The sequence below is a fragment of the Eublepharis macularius genome, chromosome 8 (genome assembly GCF_028583425.1).
Source record: "Eublepharis macularius isolate TG4126 chromosome 8, MPM_Emac_v1.0, whole genome shotgun sequence".
Taxonomy (NCBI): domain Eukaryota; kingdom Metazoa; phylum Chordata; class Lepidosauria; order Squamata; family Eublepharidae; genus Eublepharis; species Eublepharis macularius.
Genome location: NC_072797.1, coordinates 24,257,251 through 24,282,498, shown reverse-complemented (window position 1 = coordinate 24,282,498; position 25,248 = coordinate 24,257,251). Strand labels below are relative to the sequence as shown.

Sequence of the window (25,248 nt, the reverse complement as noted above, 5' to 3'; positions counted from 1 at the left end):
TGAAAACTTTCAGTATTATTCTATAAACTATTATCAGCATCAGTTGTGATGTGTTTTGTGCATTGTTGATACTTTTCTTAGAATCTCTGATTGTATATAAGAATAGTCATTTTTGTTTACTCAGTTTTGCATATCCTTTTGTCTTGAATTTCAGTAGTTAGTAAGTTATTTGATTTAGCATAAATCTTTTTGGGGTTGCTTTAAGGGCCTGGCAGCTTACAAACCTTTCAATGCAGACATATTGTGCCTCTCATAGCTGGCTCCAGAGAAAAGCAAGGTCTGGTGTTTTCTGGGGCCTCTCACTGGTCTTGTAGCCTTGGCTAATGCCTGACTTTGCTGCTCTCATGAAAGGCACAGTGTCTCTTCTCTGGCCCTGGAAACAGCTTGTCTGCTCATCTGGATAGCTCTTGTCTGAGAAGAAGAACTACAAAGCGGTAATCCATTGTAGCAAAATTAAACAAACATCCAGGACTGCCTGAGGAGAATGTTGAGAATCACACCATTAAGTAGTCTCTTTGTTCACACTGAGACAAAGTAAGATTTTACCTATGGTATGAAGATTGAGAGATGATTTAATACATATATTTTAAGAGAGCCAATAAAGTGTATTGCATAGATAAAACATCAGCTAGATGTCTTTTAAAAATTGTTTAATTTAAAACCCTTTAGATTGGGCCACTACCAATCTCCATAAATAAGCCTGACACCCCTTGCCACAATGCCACTGGATTCAAGAACTCAGAAAGAGAGATCTCGCAGGCATCTCTGCCACTAAACCCTTTTCTTCATGATGACAAACATGTTGTTAGTAACATAATGGGGCATTGCCCAGTTCTCAAAAAGTGACCTGAAGCAAAATTGAGGCTCGTAGTCAAAATTTCATTTAAAGGAAGGGAGGGGGGAGGCAATGAGCGCTCCGGCGGTAGCTGCGCAGAGAGAATTGCGCCCGAGGCCCAGGGGAGGGAAAAAGTTAATTTGAACTGTAATTTGTAATTTGTATGATCAGCCACTCCGTCACTATTTTAATAAGCTATTTTTTACTATGGCAGTATGAAGGGAAAGCATTGAAATGTAGTGTTTAGTGTTTGTAGGTCACCTTCCCCTTTTTTCCACCCCTCCTTCCCTTTCTCTTTTTTCTCCCTTCTTTCCCATCCCTTGTGCTATTGTAGTCTTTTGTAGTTACTGTCTTGTAGGTTATGTATGTATGTAGTAGTTTTGTATGTTAGATATTGAAAAATAAAAAATATTATAAAAAAAAAATTCATTTAAATGCTTGTTTTTGTCTCATACTACCTTTCCCTCGCATTTCCCTCAACTATTCTTGTTTCCTTCATTATGTCTTTCTCAATAGCCACTTCCGGTTTCTGAAGCAAATGGATTGATACAAAATTATGAAGTGTTTTGGTCTGAACTTGATAAGAGCTTGAGCTCTGTGAGTGTTCCAGCATACTACAATGGCACTACCATAGATCTTGGGGGAAACGATTATGTGTTTCATGTCGAGGCAAAAAACAAAGCCGGCTCCTCTCCTCCTTCTCAGATAAAAAGTGCGGAAGTTCCAGTTGGTAAGTACAGGGTCAAGCAGAGAATTTGGAAACATGGGATGAGCAGCTTTTCAGAGATGTCAAAATTTGGAAGGTGCATTTAAAAATTATGTAAAAGAGGGGATTTGAGCAGGTGTAGCTGTTCTTGCCCTGTATGGCGGACTGGACTTACAGATGCTTCTTCTGTTACACAGCTGATGAAGGCGTGGATATTGTGCTGTGTTCCATTCTATTTGGTCTTCTAGAAAATAACAGAGGTGGTAAAAGTGGGGAGATGTGAGCAGTGGCTGTATTTTCTCTTAACATTTGTTAAATATATGAACACAGGAATAGTTTAGGTGGGTAGCTGTGCTGGTCTGCAGCAGACCATATGATGAGCATGTGAAATTGCCCTTATAATAATGGTCATGAGATCTGGCCTAGAGCTGCCTGTGCCATCTGGCAGTGACTTTCCAAGCTTTTCTTTCCCTGTCCTACAAACCAAGACCATCTTAACTAGTAACTGAACATAAGAGCTTATACAAGACTCAGCCACTCACTTATGGCCCCTCCCTTATCATTTGGCGAGGTTGTGGTTGCTCTTTGTCCTGTAGGCCTCTGAGAAGTTTATATTGAGGACTTTAAGAACAAGCACAGAAGAGTCTTAAAAAAAATCACACTAGGGCTACATTCTATAACCTGTATGTGTGATGCAAATAAAGAGAATTTGCATGTATATGCATGATGCAGGGAGCAAGCCTAAGCATACCTAATCAGAAATCCCACTTTATTCAATGTGCTTACTGTGTTTTTAGGATTGCAAGTTTATTCTGCTACTTGTGAAGAGGATGAGTGGGCTATGCTTGACCCCCTCCTGTTCAGTGAAAGCTAAGAGCCAAGCTACAAGAGATGAATTGCACAAGGAGGAGCATGTGAAGGGAGTCGCAGTGTTAGTCGGGAAGCTGAGTTTTAAAAGATATCAGAAGGTTTTTTTCAATTTCCCCTCTCTACAGATGGCTGCTCAGAAGGTTTGTTTATTTCTTCTTTGCCTCTTAGAAGGGGAGGTGAAACTGATAGAGCCTTCAGGAGGCAAAGAGGAAATTAACAAAACGCTCTGAGCAGCCATCTCCCTGGCTCTGTAGAGAGGAGAAATTTACAAAGCCGATCTCTTTTAAAACTCAGCTTCCTGGCTAACATTGCGACTCCCTTCATGTGCTCCTCCTCGTGTAATTTGTCTCTTGTAGCTTGGCTCTAAGTCTTCAGGATGTTGAATTCTGTTTCCCCAAATTTACAGATTTCTATTGGAAAAATAATAAAAGTAGTCCTCACAAAAAATGAGGACAACAAGGTTTGCTTTTGTGGGCCTTCACATCACACTGCTGGATGGTAGTGGCACAAGAGAGCCAAATTTCCTTTTCCCTGTTACTATCTATTCCTGATATCAAGGCCTGGTTAAAAGAATAGGATGAAAGCTGTGTGGAAGTATTTGCTCATATATGCACAATATTGGTTTGCCCACTTGGCTTACAAAATGCTGGCATACTGAAGTTAACACACAAACGGGCCCATGGGTATGGCAAACACAGTTCAAGTTCAGAGCCGGTTAGTTTATGTGAGAAGGCTATTCTTCCTTTGGAAAGAGAGGAGACTTGACAGGGGTTTGGCTTTCAATGACCTCCAACAAGACCCGGGAAAGGATCAATGTCAACCTGTCTGTCAAGTTTTTCCCATACTACCTTCGTCTCTTGGAAGAAAGAAGAACAGGCTGCCTGTGCTACAATAAAAACAGCAGTAAGGCATGTGAGTTGCTATGGGGAGTGAAGCAGTAACAAGGAAGAGCAAGTATTACTATTTCCCATGTAAATATCTTCATCTGGGCCTCTTGTTTTGGTAACATTTGTTCTTAAGAGTTTCATCTCCACAAACCATGGTGGAATTTTGTTCTGAAAACAGTGCCTGAGCTGCTGGCCTTCATTTAGTAGCTCCCACGCCACAGACCAAATAAGTGCAGTTTGGAAGCCAGATGTGAACAGCAAAACAATGATACCACCCAGTTCCTGCCTTACCGCGCAATCGTGCTTAGGATTGTTCTGTTAGTTATGCAATTTTGTCCTGGCGACTTTACCACTCAGCTGCATTGGCTGTTGTGCCCCCAAGCCTTTTCTTACATCCCAGGAAAAGGAAGACACGTAGAAAGCATCTTGCCTCCACACCAGCTGTGACCTGTACATGAGATCTCTGGAATCCAAGTGCCTTGCCACAGTCCCATGTGGGATATGATTCATACTTCCACTCTGATCTCCATTGAAGGCAATTATCTTTCATTACAGATTTTCCAGGTGTATATAATTTGAGTGTTGTCACAAGGAACCCTGGAAACATCTCTGGATTTCCTCAGCAAGATGTGCAATGGCTGACAAGCATCTCTGGAAAAAAACCTTAGCTTATTATTTATTTAGTATTTAGCATTTATTTAGTATTATTTATTTATTTTAGGGAATTTCTATCCTATCTTTCATCAGTTAAAATAGTATGCAGGATGGCTAACAACCAGATAAAAGCAACATAACAATAAAATCATATTACAGAAAACATGTAATACCTTTTATTAGCTTACCCTAGTGAATCATAGCAGTATGCAAGCTTTTGAGTTCCCAAGAATTCTTCATCAGGCCAGATGTTTACAATATTAAAAAAGTCTGCTTCTCTCTCCCCCGCCCCTTTAAGTCATGATTTTAAGACCGTTCATGCAAGTATATGTACTTGCATATATATAAAGGCATGAAAAGGTCTTAAAATCATGATCTAAAAATGTGGTTGTTTTAAATAACATCTGGTCTGACAAACAGTTCTGGAGAGCTCAAAAGCTTGCACAGTTCTGTGTGTCATTAGGTTGCTCCTAAGAAAATATATTTTGTGGATTGTGTTCTTGGCTTTTTGAGTGTTACTTTTGAACCGACACAGCCATAAAAAAACTTGTCTACAGTAAACAAGAGGTATTAAAAACTCAGTATCATAATGCCCCTGTATAAATCAATGGTATGGCCTCTTTTGGAATACTGTTTACAATTCTGGTCACCACACCTCAAAAAAAGTATTATAGCACTGGAAAAAGTGCAGAAAAGGGAAACGAGAATGATTAAAGGGATAGAACACTTCCCCTATGAAGAAAGGTTAAAGCGCTTAGGGCTCTTCAGCTTGGAGAAACGACGGCTGAGGGGCGACATGATAGAGGTTTACAAGATTATGCATGGGATAGAGAAGGTAGAGAGAGAAGTATTTTTCTCCCTTTCTCACAATACAGGAACTTGTGGGCACTCAATGAAACTGCTGAGCAGTCGGGTTAGAACGGATAAAAGGAAGTACTTCTTGACCCAAAGGGTGACTAACACTTGGAATTCACTGCCACAGGAGGTGGTGGCAGCTTCAAGCATAGTCAGCTTCAAGAGGGGATTGGATAAACATATGGAGCAGAGGTCCATCAGTGGCTATTAGCCACAATACATAGATGGAACTCTCTGTCTAGGGCAGTGATGCACTGTATTCTAGGTGTTTGTCAGGGGGCAATCAGTGGGAGGGCTTCTAGTGTCCCTTCCCCACTGGCAGACCTCCTGACGACACCTGGTTTTTTGGACACTGGGTGACACGGAGTGTTGGACTGGATGGGCCATTGGCCTGATCCAACATGGCTTCTCTTATGTTCTTAGAAACCAGTTAACACTGACAATGATTCATCAAGTACAGCAACAAAGCAGGGCAATAAAGCAAACAATAAAATTTTAAAAACACTCCATTTCAGGGAATAAAATGATCAAAACACCCTCTGTAACAAGGCTCTTTAATTTTTATAAGGCTGGAAGTGAAGAAGACAGTGAATTTCCCAAAACTGCATGAGTGGAAGTAGTGATACTGGCCTACCTAGGGCTCTGCCTGAAATGAGGATGTTCTTTAGATCACGTTTCATAATCGCCTGTCCAGGTACTGGTAGAGTGGTTGAGGTGGGAGGATTTCTCTCAGAGTAGGAAGCTTGAAAAACCCAAATATAGCTTAACACAACTGAATGTCATTGAAGCTCCTATATGCTAGGTGACCCCTCTAGCTCCATCATGCATTCATTTGCTTATACTGAATTCAATCTTACAGTTTTTCTTCCTTTACTCGCCCAGTTCCCATCCTCGCTGCAGCTCCCATCTCTCTTGGCTCTTGTCCATGTTGAGTCCGCAATCCTTTTAGGAAAGAGCCTAATATAATATAAAACATTTGATTTGTATACCGCCTTTCAGGACAACTTAACACCCACTCAGAGCGGTTTACAAAGTATGTTATTATCCCTGCAACAATAATCACCCTGTGAGGTGGGTGGGTCAGAGAGTGCCTAGAAGCTGTGACTGACCCAAGGTCATCTAGCTGGCTTCAAGCGGAGAAGTGGGGAATCAAACCCAGTTTTCCAGATTAGAGTCCCACGCTCTTAATCGCTACACCAAACTGGCTCTCCAGTTTTGTCCAGTGGAAAAAAACGATAGGTTCCAACCTATTGTGTAAACAAAATGGCAGCTGTATAAATAAAATACAGTAACCTCTTATTGACTAATGTTGTCAGGGCCAACTTTCTGAGGTTGTGAGCTAAGCGAACAGCTGATGATTCTTATTCCTTGTCAGACTCTACTTAGAAACAAACTTTGAATTAATTTCTCTCTCTGCATTACCCACACTGTAACTCATTTCTGAGGCATCTTGAGTCATGGATTGTAGTCATGAAGTGTGACTCATACAGAAAGCTGCGTGAGGAGTAAGCTGGCAGCTTCTTTTTGAACTGCATTTTGTGCATTCTATGAATACTTCAGAGGCCGAGAAGAGAGAATGATGTATTTGATTTCATTTTAATTGTGTTGTGAGTTTCACAAGTGGTTTGAAACAGAGGCAGTAGCTTAAAGACAGGTCTGACCAAAATATTTCACTTCTGACTAACAGCTGCATATAGCAAGGCAGGTAAGGCACTGAAATCAGTGGAACTTACTCAAGAGCAGGGCTTTTTTTCTGGGAAAAGAGGTGGTGGGTTGCCCTTGGAGAAAATGGTCACATGGCTGGTGGCCCCGCCCCCTGATCTCCAGACAGAGGGGAATTTGCGGAGGACAATCTAAACTCCCCTCTGTCTGGAGATCAGGGGGCGGGGCCACCAGCCACGTGACCATTTTCAAGAGGTTCCGGAACTCCTTTCCACTGCATTCCATTTAAAAAAAGCCCTGCTTAAGAGTAAAGTTATGCAAGACTGAATTTTCTGTGTGGGCTAGCTATATTTGGCAAATATTTCAACTTCTGAGTCTTTCACTGAACAGATGCAATTCTAGGTACACTTTCTTGTGAGTAGGTTCTAGTGGGATTTGCCTGTTTCATCTGGGTTCTTTGAGATGGATGATTTGCTAGTTTCCATACACTTACAAATTCCACTTGTGATATGCGTCTGGTAGCTTGAAATAAACATCATCGCAGTAAGCTCCTGTTTATATGCCAATTCAAGTCTATATTTGATATTTGTCAGTGTTCCAGGCTGAGCTGCTAATGGGACAACAATCTAAGGATTACATTTGCTACTGAAAAAAAATCATAGAGAAGAAAGGGAAAATGTAGGCATTTGCTGTTAAGAACTATTGATGGTACTACATGAAATAATACTTATTTACCAGTGGAACTTGTTTTCATATAGTTTGTTTTGGTTAAGAAATATATTATATGTGCTCAATTGCAAGACTAGTTTTCCCCCCCAGACATGCTATCAAAAGAGGAGTGGTGGTGTCTTACATTTGCATACAAGTTACAGTTATGTCCAGTTGAATACAAGTTTCTGTGTATAACAGGTTTTTGTGGGGAGGTTGTTTACATTCAGGGATTATCTTCCTTTTGACTAAATATGGCAGCTTGCTCCACAGTCCTATTTATCCAAAATGATTCTTAACAGAAAGCTGGAAAATCTGAATTGAAGCCAGTATAGTCCCTGTGAGTTTATAATAGAACTAAATCTGATTTACTTGCAGATGCTCCAGTGCAAGCAATCTTGTAATCTTGTTAAGAAAATACCTTTGTGTATGCTATAACATTTTTATAAATGTTTGGGCGTAGGAGCTTAATTGCTTCAACAGGCCTAGACAGACATAATGGTAATTATGCAACTCTGTCCATCTGTAAAAAAAATTGTGTGTATTGTGATTGGGATTAGAGATGGGCACTAACCAGAAAAAAAAACAAACCTGGTGGTTCATGGTTCATCACATTTCATGAACTTTCACGAACCTGCCCCAGTTCACGAATTGGCTCGTTTTGGTTCGTGAAAATGTGACTTCTGGGCCAGCAAATCACCACTTCCAGGTCAGCAGAAGGTCTGCAGGAAGTCCATCCCCTGTTGCCTAGGAAACTGATTGATCAACACCAGGCTGTCTGCAGTGATGAACTGAAAAATGAACCAAACGAACCAGCCTAAAGTTCGTGGTAGTTCATCAGAAATGGGATCCGATGAACCGCTGGTTCACAAACCACAAACCAGCCTGGTCTGTCACAAGTTTTGGTTTGTATTTTGGTTCGTGCCCACCTCTAATTGGGATCCCTTTTGCAGACTCTTTTGGCCATGGAATAAGGTAATGGGAACAGAACTGCTGAGATCTCTAACTTCCGTTTGTCTTCAGTAAGAAATGAATGCTGTACTAAACATCCCTCCTGTAGCTATATGGGCCTGCCTCTTCTGCCCCTTTCATTAAAAAGGCATTATGTTTTCCGGCTGAAGGAAATGAAAGCAGCAATTAAGAGGATATTTAGAATAATAATAACTTTGCTTATATACTGTTCTTGACAGATTAGTAGCCCACTCAGAGCAGTACCCAACTGCATTAGTACCCCACTGAACAAGATCAATGTTATCATTACTCCCATAATATTGCTGGGGAGCTAGGGCTGAGAGAAGTGGCTTAACCAAGGCACTGTCTAAGCTCATGGCAGTAGTGGGATTCAAGTGAGCAGAGAGCAGATTAACAACCCTACCACTATGATATATCCTGTCTTTATGCCCTCATCTGGACCACTAAGAAAGCTAACAGATTAAAAACGTACATAATAAAAGTACATTTTAAAAACCGTTAAAACCAAACAAAATACTTCACCAGAACCAAACTAAAATCCACATACAAAAACATTAAAACAATAATTAAAACTGGGCATGAAAGAAGGATTGCTGAAGAAACGCCGGATGAAATGAAGTCTTCACTTGCTGGTGGAAGATGGAAACAGAAGGGGACAGGCGAGTCTTTCTGAGGAGAGAGATTCTGGTGCAGCTACTGAGAAGGCCCTCTCTTGGGTTACACGTATATTTGCCAACCGTCTAATCTCAGAAGGTGGGGAAAACCTGAATTAGGGCCTCCAAAGATCCCTTCCATTCCCAACTTGGAAAGATGGCCTAGAAGGATACCATGATCAACGGTCTCAAAAATCAGTGAGAGGTCTGGGAGAATCAACACAATCATACTCCCTCTGTCCGTTTCCCAATGTAGGTCATCTACCAGAGTGACCAAGACCATTCCAGTACCACAACCAGGCCTGAAATCAAGTTGAAAAGGATCTGAACAATTTGCCTCATCCAGTAAAGCTTGAATCTATCCAGCCATTGCCTGGTCAATCCCCTGGCTCAGGAATGGAACATATGAGGCTGCGGGATAGATACTGAAATGTGAAGCTGAGCGACTCTGGAAAGAGGCCCCATATGACGTTCTGAATGGATAGTTTTGTTACAGCTTTAATTTTAGAAGGTGGACTTGCTAGGCATCAGGGGTACGATGTTGTGCTTGTTTTCTGTGAATTTGTATTGAGCAGACTGGAAAAGAAGGGTCTAAATAAGTGAATACATTAAGAGGGTCTCAGGGAGTTAATTTTTGACTCTCTCCATGTCTCAGGTAGTGCTCCAACAGAAGACGGTTTTGCAGTAGGGGATGGCGTTTCCATTGCGTGGCCCCCTGATTCTGAAGTTACCTGTGGCTACACAGTAAGATGGTGTCATGCTCCTGGGCCAGAACCCTGTGTTGTTGATTGGGAAACATTTCCTTCCAATGTGACACAAGCTGTGATCAAATCTGGTAAGAAAAATGGTATTTCACTTCCATAGGAGTAAGGGGTTTGGTTTTTTGCTTTGTTTTCATAGAAGACTGACCTTGCAAATGGAAGTGCCAGTGATGGGCAGAGAGCATAGCTCAGTGGTAGAACAGCCGTGCTTCCCCACATGGTAGAACATAGCTCAGTGGTACAGCCATGCTTCCCCACATGGTAGAACATAGCTCAGTGGTAGGACAGCTTTGCTTCCCCACATGGTAGAACATAGCTCAATGGTAGAATAGCCGTGCTTCCCCACATGGTAGAACATAGCTCAATGGTAGAACAGCCGTGCTTCCCCACATGGTAGAACATAGCTCAGTGGTAGGACAGCTTTGCTTCCCCACATGGTAGAACATAGCTCAGTGGTAGAACAGCTTTGCTTCCCCATATGGTAGAACATAGCTCAATGGTAGGAACAGCCTTGCTTCCCCACATCTCCAGCTAACAATTTAATGTAGGGGAAGATGGCTGCTTGAGACCTTGGAGAACTGCTGGAGTTGATGGGCCATTCTGAGCTAATGGTTCAACATCTGATCAATAAGGTAGTTTTCCAGTGCTCCTCAAAGCTGCATTGTATTTCTGAATTGATTTTTGTTTTCATTGATAGCACTGTGCTGAGAGTTTCTCCTGGATTTTGCCAAATTTTCTGTTTTGTGTCCCTTCACGGTGCTAGCAGTTGTGAGCTTAATTGTAGCCAACTTGCATGGGCTGCGTGCCCATCCATCTGTGCTTTGTTTTGTTTGGGGAGGAGTTAAGGAACAGAGCTAGCGTGGGAAATATCTTGTTTTTATGGACCTTTTTGGTCTCTTGAGCTGAATGTCCAGCAGCCACAATCCTCCTCTTTCTATTGGATGGCTGAGCCTAAGATGAAATGGCATGGCCTCGAGTAGCTAAACTTTCTTTCCTTTCCTCCTGATATGTCTTGCTGATTAACAGACATCTGCCATCATTTTGCAAATTGCTATTGTATCATAATCACAGCCTTTCCAGTCTACCTGAAAAGTTAAGCACACGCAGGAGTGTAACTGAGTACAGTTAGGATCTTTCATGCCATGGGGGAGCTGCGGCATTGTATTTCCTAGCTTAGGGAGATTAATTATAGCAATTAATTATTGTATTTCCTAGTTTAGGGAGATTATAGCAATATTTAGCTGTGAAAGGTGGCTTTCACACATATTGGATAATACACTTTCAATGCACTTTAATAGTTGTTTACAAGAGGATTTTCCCATGTGAAAAGGAAGATCCACCTGCAAACGACTGCTAAAGTGCACCAAAAACGCACAATTCAACAAGTGTGAAAGCAGCGAAGGAAACATCTCCTCATTTTCAAGGGTCAAAATATTGAGTTACAGAACTTCTATTCAAAGGGTCAGTGGGGGAAAAAACCACTCATACAAAAACTTACCTTACCTGGTTCTGATGTATCACCGAATGATTGCTTCTTGTGTGAAACCATGTATTTATATGTTATGATCAAAGTGCTACAGAAGAAATATTTTTAAAATGATATTCCTGTCTCATAGCTCATTTCCAGCCAGGAGTGAGATACACTTTTTCTGTTCTCGGCTGCAAAGACAACGGATATCAGCTAATGAAATATGTAAATGGTTACACGGAAGAATTAAGTAAGTACACTTACTTACTGATTAAAAGATAGATATGTGAATTTGATTGGGGTGTATTGAACTAATTCTGGAAAATCAAATAAGTAATTACTGATTTCTTTTGAAGTATGTTCCCCTTGAACTTCATAAGGATGTGTGTAACAATTGGGTTATTCTGAAATAGTTGGTTTTCAATTGCTGGGTCCAGCTGTGAATTTAAGGTGAGTGGCACCAGCAGGGGTACAACCTTTTTTGAGAGAGAGAGAGAGAGACTCAAAAGAAGAGCAGGTGTATCTTCAGGTGTGCAATTGTATCCACACAAGGGTCTGAAACGACCCAGACAGATCGAGAAAAGAGGAAAGAAAAAAGAACAGGATCAGCTTTAGAAAGATACTAGAAATTTATATCAGACCAACCGATCAGTGGCACTTATTCATGTTGCTTAAGTGGAATACCTCTGATCAACAGTTGCCAGAGAGGGGGCAATAGCAGGAAAAGTTCTTATTTGTGGGTTTCCCACAACCATCTGACTGGTCCTACAGTGCTGTAGGACTTCTCCAGCTTGGCTTTTTTTATATCCATAACGAGGACACGTCTAAATAGAAAATAGTTCAGGTAAAATAATACATTGATATAAAAAATGAAGTCATTCCCATATTACAGTTTGGGATTAAAGATGTCCTCTGGTCTTGGAAAGGTGTCTCAATGACAGCTTTCCCCCATCATTTCTTGATCCTCAAGTGCATGATCATTTGTGGAAGTAAGCTGAAAGTGAGGCGAAGAGTTCTTGGGTCACTAGGAGCTCTCACTGCTGCTTTGTAAGGTGTTTGTGTGCTATCTTAACCTACTGCCTAGTCCCTCTCCTGTGAAGTATGGAGCCCAATACAAGTCAGTGCGATTGAGGAATAACTTGAAACAATGAGCAGCGGATAGGAGCATGTTGCCCCCCCCCCCCAAGACTCACCCACTTGCACATGTATACAGAGACTACCTGGAACTATTCCTGGACTGTAGTCCAGTTTCATTTATTACTTTTCTGTGCGCTCTGCAGTTGAAAGTGGGCCACTGGAAGACCCTTCCTGAATAATGTCTGCCTGCCTTTTAGGCTAGATAACCTAAAATGCTCAGTTGCAGCGTTTGTGTGTAATTTGTATTATCAAAACATAATCTCTCCCCTCCTTTTGCCTTCTACCCAGGTCCAAGAATTGCTCCCAAGGTGCTTGTGGAACATACCACTTCAGATTCCATCTTGATAACTTGGGAGATGCTTCCTGTCAGTGAGCGTCGTGGCTTTTTAAGAGGTTATTTTCTTCAGTTTGCCAAAGGGGAGGAAGGCAAAATAAAGTCCAAGGGGTTTGAAACAGGTAAATGACCCCTCGTGGCTGCCGATTACTTGTGAAGTATGCTTTGTGCAAAATCCTGCTTCAAACACAACAGCTGCACTGGGTAGAGTTGACAGTCCAAATAAAGACAGAAATCTGCACGATGCTTTTCAGTAATCCAGATGATGGTTCGGATCCAGACTGAGCCCTTCCAGAGGTGGAGTGTGACTTTCTCACCCGCCTCCTTTTGCTGCAGCCTCAAATGCCACCCGCTCCCCAAAGGTGGTGTCTTGGCTGCAGCAGGAATGGAAGGCAAGTGGGTCACGTTCTGCAGGCAGAACCCTTTCCTCCCCTGGAAATGTTTGGCTGGATCCAAGCCTGATAACTTATGTGGTGCCAAACCTATGAGCCTCAGCTGCAGTAGGTGAGTCATCTTTGCCAGATGTATGATGCTCATCCAGTGCTTTTAACCCACTGCACATTATCTCTGTTTCTCATACAATGCCTTTTTTTTTTTAACGAAAGCTCTCTTCTGAGATGCAGTGGGGGATGATGATGGAGAAGCTTGAAAATGTGACAGATTCTTAATTGTTCTTCTTCTCTTTTTCTTTTAAATCCAGAGTTGTTTAACATTTCGGAACCTAAACAAACAAAACTCAAAATATCAAATCTTCAAGGAAAAACCAGCTACCACCTGAATTTAAGTGCCTACACTGCTGGAGGAATTGGACCTGGACGCAGCTTGTATGTGGTCACGAAGGAAAATTGTAAGTGGCATTGTGAGTTTTTTGCTTGAGGTCGGGGGTTGCTGTCACCCAGGTAGCAGTGGAATGATAGTATGGGATACAGCACTCAAATAGCAAACATCCTATTACTTCCTGGAAAAAAAAATCTTCCAACAATGATCAAAATAAGTCAATCATATTATTGAATTTTGCTGGATTGTGAAAGTATACGATTCAGTACTTCCTCCACAACATTCCAATCTAAAACTGACAATTGCTGTATTCAGACACTACAATAGACTTGCAACTTGTAAGCTCTTTGATAAAACCTGTGAGTTATGATGGTCCAGCCCCAATGAGCAGCAGCATTCCAGAGTGACACGCTTCAACAACTGAGACTAGTTTGGTCAGGGCTGGTCTGGGATTTCAAACTATGGTTTATAGCTGGTTTTTATATACTTTAGTTTGTATTAACTTGAGATAACATCTCGTGGCTTGAGATAACATATGAATTCACAGACTAGTTTGTTGAGTACTGCTGCCTCTTGTGGCTGTTTAGCCACAGTGACGGCTGCGTAGAGCAACCCAAAAGTCTAGCTGTTCTAGCAATGTCTGGCCACCACCTGCACTTCCTTGTGTCCCTCCCTCCTCTCTGCTAGTAATAGCTCACATTTATTTATTTACTTTGTTTATACCCCATCTTTCTCCCTAAGGGAGACGTAAAACAGCTACACCATTCTCCTCTCTTCCATATTACCCTCACAGCCAACCCTGTCTAGTAGGTTAGGCTAAGTGTGTGACTGGCCCAAAGTCACCCAGCAAATATCTGTGGCAGAGTGGGAATTTGAACCTGGGTCTCCATGTTCCTTGACCAACACTCTTGCCTCTACACTACAGTGGCTCTCACAAAGCATTACTCGTGGATTCAAGCGTCTCCTAAGGAAAAAATTTAAAAGCCACATGAGCAAGGAACTAATTTTTAATCCTGTGCATTTATTGAATGTGCCAGCATCCCATCCGTAACTACGTAAAAGCAGCGTTACAAATGCAAAACAGTTCAGAGCCTCTGCAGTAGGAACTCTTCCTCCCTGTCCCCTCCGACAGGCACTATTATGCCTGTTCTAGGAGTGTGATCTGTGGGTATGTGAGGGTGGTGGGGAAGTGGGGCCAACGCAATGATCTCTGAAGTGGCAACTCTCATATCTGCTACTAGTTAGGTGCAGAAATGATCAAGCAGGCTATACACAGCCCCTCCATTGCTGTGAAATTGCAGATCAGAACGCTCATAGGTAAATTTCACAGCGCCCAACAGGATTTTTGCATCTCTCTAAGCACTAGGAGGTTCTTGCAGTCATTCCCACTTTTTATGACCTTTCAGTTGCTTGGCTTGTCATTGGCACAACATAGCTACGGTACACGACTTGCTTCCTTAGCAGAGCCAAACTTTGATCAGATTTATATGTGAGCTGCTGTATTCACAAGGTGCTGCAGCCCAGCAATGAGGCTGTGTATACCTGCCATCCTGAAATCAATGGGGAAGAAGCACTTTCAATGCAGTAAGAAGATACAAAACACACAACAGTAAGAAGATACAAAACCTGTGTTGTTTTTTTTTTAAAAAAAAGCTTGAAGCGGTGTCTATGACTGATATCTAGTCAAGCATAGAAAGGAAAAATGGGTCCTCCTAACACAGGTTGTCAGTGACTCTCTGACAGGAAGGACCATGTCCTTCGGGGCACACCATCAGAAGTGGCACTATAAAGCTCAACAAGTGTCTTCAGTGGATCCCTCCTCTGTTTGCCGTGCTTCCTACCTGCTCTGCAATGGTGACTGCTCTTGGCTACCTTTTCCCTCAACAGGATGGTTCCTGCAACTGCCACAACCACTCCATTATAGCCTATCTTGACCTCAGCAACGTAGTACCAGAGGCAAACTCTGCTCACCACAAGCAACATACTCTGGTAAACTCTGCTCACCACAATTGCTCATCATGTGCCAGAAGATGATGTCTCTGCTGCAGCAGTCAACAGGATTGTCCAGCACCTGTTTATTCTCCCTCCTATCAAAAAGTTCGGGGGGGGGATTTATTTACTTAATGTGTTCAGTAACCTGCTATGATGTTCCCTCTTCCTTAAACCAAAGAAATGTCACCAGAGTCATTTTTAAACTTCCAAAAACAACTAATTGGTTTATTTACATTAGAGGGGGAAAGTCAGGTGAAGTCAGGGGTTGAAAATTTCTAACGTAAAATTCAGAACACACACAGACTTCAGTTGTTACACTCTCCCCTGTTACTTAAGGCTTATGTTTTGAGGCTTTGGTCCCTTTGTTTACCCCTGAACATTTTAGTATACTTTCTTTTAGTGTTCTCTTTCTCTTCTGGAGTTAAGAATGGTGGTATCAACTTTCTAGTACCCCAGTCCTCTCTCTCCAAACACCAGTGCTTTCTTTCAGATCTTAACTGAAGGTCTCCACAGGCAGTTTCCAACCACACCCAACCAGGGATCTCTTCACACTCCAGAACCACCTCCCTGTTTGACTGGGTAGGGAAAATCACCTCTCCTTAGAAGATCTATCCCCTTTTCTTTGGCCCAAATGAGAGTCTGCTCATACTTCTCAAACTTCCTTGTCAATTTCCCCCAGTTCTCCTGCCGGTGTTGAAACTGCTCTTTGTGAGTACTCTCTCTCTCTCAGCTCCTTCACACTGAATCTCTCTCTCTCTCTCTCTCTCTCTCTCTCTCTCTCTCTCTCTCTCTCTCTCTCTGTGTGCGTGCGTGCGTGCTAGGACTGAACCAAGACCCCCCTCTCTGTTTAGGCTACCCAGTCAGAGGCCTTCTTCTGACTACCTGCCATTCAAAGTTCTCTGATTCCAAGAGGGATTATCTCTTAGCAGTCCTGCAAATGTGTGTACAGCCCTTCCAGGTTTTATTTAAAACATGCAGATCATTACACCTGCCTTAACCATCCTAAGAGACTTTTAAAAAGAGAGACTACTCAGACACTATGAATACGTTGAATAGAACAATTGGAACAGTAAAGGTACAAAGCATGGGAAATGAATTTAGCACAAGGAAATCGTAGAGTTGCCTGAGAAACTGCCTAAAGTTGGTCCAGCACAGTCTCACTACTTGCAAACTTACAAAAAGTCTGTGATTCAAATGATTCAACAATCTAAAGGGCAAATGGGGGGACACAGAGGGTTAGAGTTGCTGATGAGGGAAGAACTTGAGTTCTTGTCAAAAACAAGTGTAGATCTATTGGGAAGAAAAGACAGTGCCTTTTGGAAACAGTTGGCATTGCTGAAGAACCAAGAAAATAGTTCACTGCTGCAGAAGTCCCAGGAGAGAGGGAAAGAATGGACCCAAGAGGTCTTCGGGGGGGGGGGGCATGGGAGGAGCTGTGTAGTGTGTTGGTTTGATGGTTGGCTTTAAGCCTGGGAGACTTAGGTTCTAATTACTGTTCTGCCATGGACATCACTAGGTAATCGTGGTTCAGCCTGAAGTCACACTGAGAGCAGGACCACAAGTGACAAAAGGCACAGATTGGACACTTGTCAGCTTCCCTCAAGTTTTGATGGGAAATGTAGGCAGCTTGGCGGAATGTTGGACAAGTGACAGTTGAAAAGTCCATTGGACAGCAGTCAGAGAGCCAAGCTGCGAGACTAGGATGCCTACATTTCCCATCAAAACTTGAGGGAAGCAGACAAGTGTCCAATCTGTGCCTTTTGTCACTTGTGATTCCGCTCTGAGTCCTTTTGTGGAAATCTTTACTCTGATTCTGCTTGTGTACTGTACAACACTGCTTGTGTTGTACTGTATTGACAGTAAGGGGAAATGGGAATTTAGGAAGGAATACTCCTCTTGGTTGAAACAAAACTAGATATAAATGAAATTCCACAAATTCCTCTATGACATGCTTATTTTCAGCGTGCAAGGATATAATTGTGAAATTCCTTTGGGATTATTCAAACACACAGAATCTTTCTGCCTGCTGACCAGAGTGCAGTATCCCAGAAATTCTCTCATCATTGCTGTTCTTTCTCAGCTAGTGTAGTAGTGAATACTGAAGGTGTCATGTTAGTTTTTTTCTCTTTTAAAGCAGATAGTGTATTTATTCCTCCATCACAGTTGCCTTATCATGATGTTAGGCAGGCAAGGATGTTGCCTTAGGCACTGCTGCCACAGTTCTGGCCTACCTCTTCCCTCTTTGTAGTGATCACAATATTTGTTCAAGGTGGGTCACAGGCGGGGAGACAAGGTATTATTGGAAATCTACAAGCCCCGAGTCCTTTACAGTTGGCTTGAATGGAAGTAAGGAAGCTGGGCCTCAGGGTCTCAAAAGCCAGTAAATCAACTGCGTTGTGTTGCCCAGGATAAAAATAAAGAGTATTTGGGGACCGTGCAGAGAACATGTATGCATGCAGAAGGTCCTAGGATCAATCCTTATTATCATATGTCATTTTCATATGAGAAAAGAGGAGGGTGGTTCTAGAGGTAATCACTGACAGCCAGCCATTGGCATACAAGGAGTGTTACTGTATGAACAAACAAACACAAATCACCAGACACCTGTTTCCTGGGTGTTTGTAGAAAAAAAGCTTGTGGCACATTGAAAACTAAGCTTCCTTATTGCAGCATTGTGTTGTGGAGACATGTCTGTGCCCTTGATCTCCAAAAGACACTACGAAGACATTCTGTGTTGCTTGGAGTGCATAGGAGAGAGGCAGGACAGTTCAAGGAATGGGTAGAGCCAAAGAATGATACTGCAGACAATGAGATTTTGCAGTGAGGAAACGTCTGAGACAATTAGAGCCCGTTCTCCTATCCTGTGGAAGTTCGTAAACCACGTTTTCATAAATTAGCAAAATTAAGGTTTTGTGTGTATTGTTACCTCCCCCCCCCCCACTCCAGAAACCTTCTCTTTCCAAAGCAAGCTTGTTGCTTTGTAGCCTCTTTGGAGTAGCCAAGAATTGCTCTTCTCTGAAACTCGGGTCTGAGGCAACATTGTGTTGTGTTTGGAATGGGAAGAGTTTGATGCTTGGAAAGTGACTGTACGCCAGAGGCAAAACTATTATGAAGCCCTGTTCTTCATGGGAGAAATCTGCACTCCCTTCAGAAAAACTCCTAGAGAGATTTCTTTACATGTGAGCTCTACTCTCATCCTGGGATTTCAGCATTAGCCTGCCTGAGTTTTGGGTTATTTGTAGTTTTGTATCCAAATACAAATCCCCCCCCCAAATACATACAAATTGAGGGTGTCCTTGGAACATCTGTATCATCAGAGGCTCGCTCTTCTTCCAGCATCTTTGAAGGGGCTTAAATGGCCTTGCAGCTCAAGGCAAGAGTCACATACGGTAATGGAAGGTGCTTGGTTTCAGAGAGTCTGCAGTTACTCCTCGATCACACTAGAGGCATAGTTGCTCCCATGTGCAAGTCTATATGAGCCCTTTGTCTGTTGTGCTGGCCAATTGCTATAATATCTTCTGTTACTTGGGAACTATGTTCCACAGTGCACACATTGTCCACAAGCCATTGTTCAAAAATCAAATCTGAAATGGAGGATTCTGAGCTTTGAGTTTTTCTTCAGGATACTGTGCCATCTATGATCTTGCCTTCATAATACTGAAAGTTAGTGAGGTGCAGACTGGAGAATGAACTGTTTGATGGTCAGCCAACAAAGATGCAGGTCTACTGAACAAATCTTCCAAGAGGAAATAGTTGATGATCTGGCAAAGCACACATCACAACTCAGTGGTCTGATGTCCAAGGCCGAATCCACACTTACTGGCACAGCGCTAAGCAGGCGGAGTGAGAGCGTCTTTCTGGCGCGATTTATGACATCATCGCACCATGATGCTGCTCTCATGGTGCGATGACGTCATAAAACGTGCCAGAAAGACGCTCTCACTCCGCCTGCTTAGCGCTGTGCCGGGTAAGTGTGGATTTGGCCCAAGTTTCCAGACAACACCTTCATGGACCTTGTTGCTTGCAATGCCCAAGCAACAACCTAAAGGAGGTAACTTTACGCACAAGGTGGTGTGTACAGAAGGGATTTGAGGCTCTCTGGTTAACAGTCATGATCTTGGTATAGCGGAATAGCAGTCAATTCAGAAACCCTTTCTTTATGTCCAGACCACCTTTGGACACATTATGAGGGCAAGGTTTCATTGCCCAAGTGGGTCATCTCTGCATTGAAGAGACCTGCTGTGACCCTTTACAAGCTGGTAAATATCTGCAATTATAGTGTCTGAGGCTCATTGTTGGCTTCTCCACTGGCTTGATGTCTTCTGAGAGGTTCATGAGCTTGACAGACTTTTCTCAGGAGACATTATCTCATTTGGTGATGAGAATAAGGACAATTTCATGCAGACTTCTAGGTTTTTGGATTCTCTAACTACAGGGCAGTTAAATGAATGCATGGTTCCATGACAAAAGAGTTCTTCAACTGTAAACTACTACACCATGTGGATTAATGCCTCCTGTGATATGAGCAATCATTTCATGGAATTCTGCACCAAGGTATTTGGCTGTAACATAATGCAGCAGCTTCTGCAACTACTTGGTCCACCAAACCGGATACTGGTACTTCCTCTGGCCATTATCCAGTGTTGATCAGAGACCATAACTGATTTTATTTATTCAAGTATTTATATGCTATTTTCTCTCCAGTATGCACTCAAAGCAGATTGCAGGACAGGTCTGGCTGTCAGGTCTTCCTTCTTGCTCCAAAATACTAGGCATCCAGGACAGCTCAGTTTTTCCAAGGTGGCCAGTAGTCTGGTCATAAGGGTTAAATATACAGCCTCTTTGTAGAAGAGAAGCTAGAGACTTCTCTGAAGTTCCTTCCCTTTCCTACACCAGTCCTGCAGGATGGGCCAGATGCAGTTTTCTCCCTCTGCAAAAGGAGGCAATGCCCTTTCTTCACCCAGCATAATTTTTCCTCCTATGCAGCCCCAAATGCATTTTCTGCACACCAAATCCTCCAGAAACTGCACGTGGGGGAGCCAAGCACCACTTTCCCCTGTACTAATCATGATCGTCTGTGAGGTTTGGCTTTCATTCACCCACCCTATTGTTATGGCGTAGTGAGTGGTATACAAACATAGTGGTGCTTTACCAGCATCTGGAGCAGTGAAATGGGAGAGGTGATAGCATAATTATATACTGTGTTATAAGACACTTCTATCTTGATATTATAGTGTGTTTTAAGCTGCTTTGTGAATCCTGTTATGAACACAATGTGAGCATCTAAATTGAATGTTTAAATAAGCAATCCAGGAACTATTCATCATGCTCAATCACAGAAGACGCTCAGCAATTAGAAAGCTGCCCAATTGTGCCGGGAGATCTACACATTTACATTCATGCTGCTGTGCTCATGGTTTTGGTGGGAGATGTTGCCGAGGTGTTTTAAGAGATTTTGTTCACTTAATTGAATTAATTAAAAGATATGTACCTTGTATATCCTTTCTGTCCTCAACTTTGATATGCCTTACAATATCTAAGAAATTCTTTAAAGAAGGATACACATTTCAAAGTAAAATCTGCAGATTCTGACAACACGAAACCCTTATCATTCCCTAACATTTTCCTAAAAAGGCATGTTTGTTGACCTTGATCAAAGGCTAGCAGGGATGTGTTCAAAATGGATATCTTCAAGGTCTACAAATCTAGTTAAGATCTGTAAAGGCCTTACTCTTTGTAGATGACAATCTTCTCTTGTGTAAAAGAGTTCTGCTTGGTCCAGTGGCTGAGTTGAACATCTTACCAGACTCATGTATCCCAGTAATTCATTAAAACTTAAAAGTGGCATTTCCCATATGAGATGCCCAGAGTGATACACAGTGAAGTGGTAAAGCTCCAAAATACAAGGCAAGAATCAGAGGCTCTGTCCCAGAATATCACAGCCATGTATTACACAATAGCTCAGAGTTCCGAGATGCAGGTGGAACACAGTAAATTTGGAGAATTGGCCACTAGAGGCTTGAGAGAATAGAATTGCCTGAACAAGCCACATGGAATATATAGAGTGTGGTAGCCTGATAAACTTACAAAGTGCCATAATTTTGCATCTACATCTGAGCACCAAACCACATACTCTGTTGGAGATCTATGATAATTTCCCAAGGTGTTTTTGGACCCCAAAAGGCAGTCGGGATATTTGAATCAGAGCCACAGTAAAAAGGCACAGAGGACTGTTTTCCCAATGATAATTGGGGTTTGAGGCTGCAATTAACACAGTTAGGGAGAAAGAAAGGCAAAGGCAAGACAGGCTTCCTCCCAAGTCTAATTACAGCTCCAGGGAGGGATCATTCCGAACATGAAAAGAGCAGAGAGGAAGAGTTATCCTTCCCCCTTCTTCCACAGCATCACATTCCCCCATCCAGATCCTCTCTTCTTTGTGCCTGATCATTGCAGTTAAAAAAAACATATTGGGAAATGTGATCACGAATGTGCAAGATAAAGTATAGCGTCTCCCTTAAAAGCTAGAGGGGTCTTAGCAGACAGAGGCAGCCCTTCACAAGTCTGCCTGCAACATGAACCATTTTAATATGGTAGCTATAGTGATGCCCCCTCCTTTTTTCCAGCTTTTACACTATTGTACTTTGAGATAAAAAGTCTCCCCTTATTGCTTACTGCAGAGAAATCTCAAGGATCCGCATCCTGTTCTCTCCATGAAGCCCACAGTGGGAGATTAAAAGAGATTCCAGTTCCATCAGTTACTCTGAACCTATGAGTTAGGGGCAGGTAATTGAAATAAATGTAAAATATTACTGCAATAAAAATAAATTCACATACCTGTCAAAGTACTACAGCAGTGCCACTGTTAGAAGTGGAATGCTGCTAGCATCAAAATAACTTTGTTTAGGTCAAGAGATAGCCCTGATCTGGATAGTCCAGGCATGCCTGATCTCATCAGATCTCAGAAGCTAAGCAGGGTCAGCCTTGGTTAGTAATTGGATGGGAGGCCTCCAAGGAAGACCAGGGTTGCAGAGGCAGGCAATGGCAAACCACCTCTGTTAGTCTCTTGCCAAGAAAACTCCACCAGGGATCACCATAAGTCAGCTATGACTTGAGGGCACTCTCCAGCAGGTCAAGAGATACAGCACTTACCAATTTACCCAAACCCTGAAACTCATGGAAATTATATAGAAAATATGTACATTCACTTGGTTAGAAGTTAGACTGCATGCAGCCACACTTTGCCATAGTCTTTCAGCCAGACTTAACCCTGGACGGCAGGAATTTAACCGGTGCAGCTTTCACAGTCACTTGCTACATACCCCCCTAAGGAATTTCTGTCAAACATCTATAAAAAGATGGAGAACTGGAGTTTTAAAAGGGTGATACAGTGGGAAGAGATTTCTTCAGAGCAAAAATGCTGAAGGGTAATGCCTGCCAGAATACTTTTCAGCACATGGACTACAAGAATGAACCTAGTAATTCCAAATTCATTGCTTCTATTTCTGACAAGCTACGTAAAGAGTAATCAGCTACTTTATGGAAGTTTGATGGAATCTTACAAGCAGCTATATAATGTTGTGACTTTTAATTCAAAATACTTGCAAGGATTTTGGCCTGCAGCTTTGTCAGGGGTAGCTAACAATCTTTACTGTCCACTTGATTGCTAAGTAGTTTTCTCTCTTATATTTTTCAGCGGTGGGGTTAATCATTGCCATCATTATCCCAGTGGCCATTGTTGTGGTGCTTGGACTGGTGACAAGCATCCTTTGCTACCGGAAGAGGGAATGGTAATATTTGCATGCCACAAACTTTTATTGTCTTACCTACTAGAGGACAAAACAGTGACAGTTCCAAGTACCATTGTGTCCAGTACTATTGTGTTTATTACATTATTAGTAAAATATAAATGTAAAATAGGAAGAAGAGCAAAAGTTGTTGGGACCTTCTTAAAGATAGAACTTGAGTCAGTTGAAGAGCCATTTTTGTATGTGTTCATTGTAGGATAGGGTCAAAACTGGTTCCTGCTTAAAGCAGCTACAACCTAAGAGGTGTGCCCTGAATCCTTTGCATTGGCGAAAGATCCCAGAATTGTTTAGAGTCTGAGGAATGAAACAGAAAGCATGCCACATGGATACATTATGCTGCCTTATACTTATAGGCCTTGTATCAGACCATTGGTCCATCAAGGTCAGTATTGTCTACTCCACCTGGCAGTGGATCTCCAGAGTCTCAGGTCAAGATCTTTCTCATCAAGGATTGAATTTGGGACCTTCTGCATGCTAAGTAGAGGCTGTGCCACTGAGCTCTGGCCTCTTCCAAGGGTCTGAGGACTGTGACTCAGTGGTAGATCATATGCTTTACATGGGTGAGATGCCAGTTCCAGTTAAAGAATTGAAGGTAGAAAGCATTGGGAAAGAGATTTCTCTGCCCAAAGAGCTGCTGCCACTCAGAGTAGGCAATACGGAGCAAGATAGACTAGTGGCCTGATGTAGTATGAAGCTACTTTGCATGTTCACATATCTCCAGTTTTTCAGTCTTGTCTCCCAGATTTCATATTGTCCATTACCATTTGGTGGACTTCTTGTGCATTCAGGCCAGTCCTGATTCTGGACTTTTCCCCATCAATGTTCTTTTTATTCAGTGTTTCAGTACTTTTTAAGGGTTGCTTCCTGAGCTGCTTTTGGTTTGCAAAATATATGTTTTAACTTGTCAAGTTTTGAAGAGCACATACATGTATAAGTTTTGGCTTTTCCATCAAAATACATGTTAGCAAGCCTAGGTCCTTTCTTGGCCTATGCTTGTGAGCATTTTAAGTACGCATGTGAGCATTTCAAGAACAAAGCCATGCATTTAGACATGCATATACTTTAAGGAATCTTGTACTCCAGTGGTGTATCTCAAAATGGCCATAAAAAGCATTCCTCACATCCATTATCCTCCCTTTCAAAATGGAGTATCCTTAATTATATACAGCAGGCATCCCCAACCTTTATGAGCCTGTAGGCATCTTCAGAATTCTGATACAGCTAGACGCTATCACAAAATGGCTGCTGCAGAAGGCAGGGCGAGCCAAAAAATGGCTAGTGCAACTTACCTCCGGTCGCTCAATGAAGATGGTAGCTGCTGCCAAAGCAATGATTTTAAAAATCTGCTCAGCCAATCATATCTCCAATGGCCAATCAAAAGTCTTGCCCGGCAAAAGCCCCACATGGCCCTGCCCACTTTCAAAAAACTCTTGGTAGGCACCAGGAAAGATGCTGGTGGGTGCCATGGCACCTACAGGCACCATGTTGTGGTCTCCTGGAATACAGGAATTCAAACTGAGGTCTGTGACAAGTGGGACAGAGATGCTTTCCCAAAGTTAGATAGCATGCTTCCCTTAAACCCACTTTATAGTACGAGGATGATGTTGAGGAAACTTTCAGACTCTAACTTTTGTGCAAAATTAAAATAAATTCAACATGACAGATTAAAGGGTTGGAGGATGATTTTAGAGAGGCCTCCTGATCTAGAGTTCAATTTGTGCACTTGCGCACATTCATAATACTATTGTGTGCATGGATTCTCCCATTCATCTCAATGGAAGGAGCTCTGTATACCCATGAAAAGCACATTGAATCTGCTGGGAAACCTGCATTTGGGAGGTTCTCTGTGTCCAAATTCCCACAGGACACTGTTGGAGAAAAAGCTTCTGTACAAATTGTGCTTCGTGTGGGTTGCTGTATTCTTTAATTAGTACTTAATACTGTAAGGCAGTTTGTTGAAAATCCCTGACAATAATATTGTTCTTACTTCCAAAGGATTAAAGAAACTTTCTATCCTGACATTCCAAACCCTGTGAACTGTAAAGCTTTGGAGTTCCAGAAGGGTCCATGTGAGGTAATTGTTTTCATTTCACCTCTCTGTTCTCTCTTATCAGTAGATAATTAGAAAATAATGATAACAGTGGACCTGTTTTTTACATCTATGGATTTTAA

At 42.2% G+C, this 25,248-nt stretch overlaps 1 protein-coding gene across 2 annotated transcripts in view; it reads left to right on the top strand.

Annotated features, from left to right (window-relative positions):
• LOC129334226 (leukemia inhibitory factor receptor-like) overlaps positions 1–25,248 on the top strand; it is a 114,361-nt gene that overhangs the window by 82,419 nt on the left and 6,694 nt on the right. For both annotated transcript variants that reach the window (XM_054986157.1, XM_054986158.1), the window contains exons 13-19: positions 1,352–1,565; positions 9,458–9,637; positions 11,180–11,281; positions 12,457–12,624; positions 13,203–13,349; positions 22,965–23,058; positions 25,072–25,150. In XM_054986157.1, the coding sequence (XP_054842132.1) occupies positions 1,352–1,565; positions 9,458–9,637; positions 11,180–11,281; positions 12,457–12,624; positions 13,203–13,349; positions 22,965–23,058; positions 25,072–25,150 (984 nt within the window). The remainder of the gene's footprint in view (positions 1–1,351; positions 1,566–9,457; positions 9,638–11,179; positions 11,282–12,456; positions 12,625–13,202; positions 13,350–22,964; positions 23,059–25,071; positions 25,151–25,248) is intronic.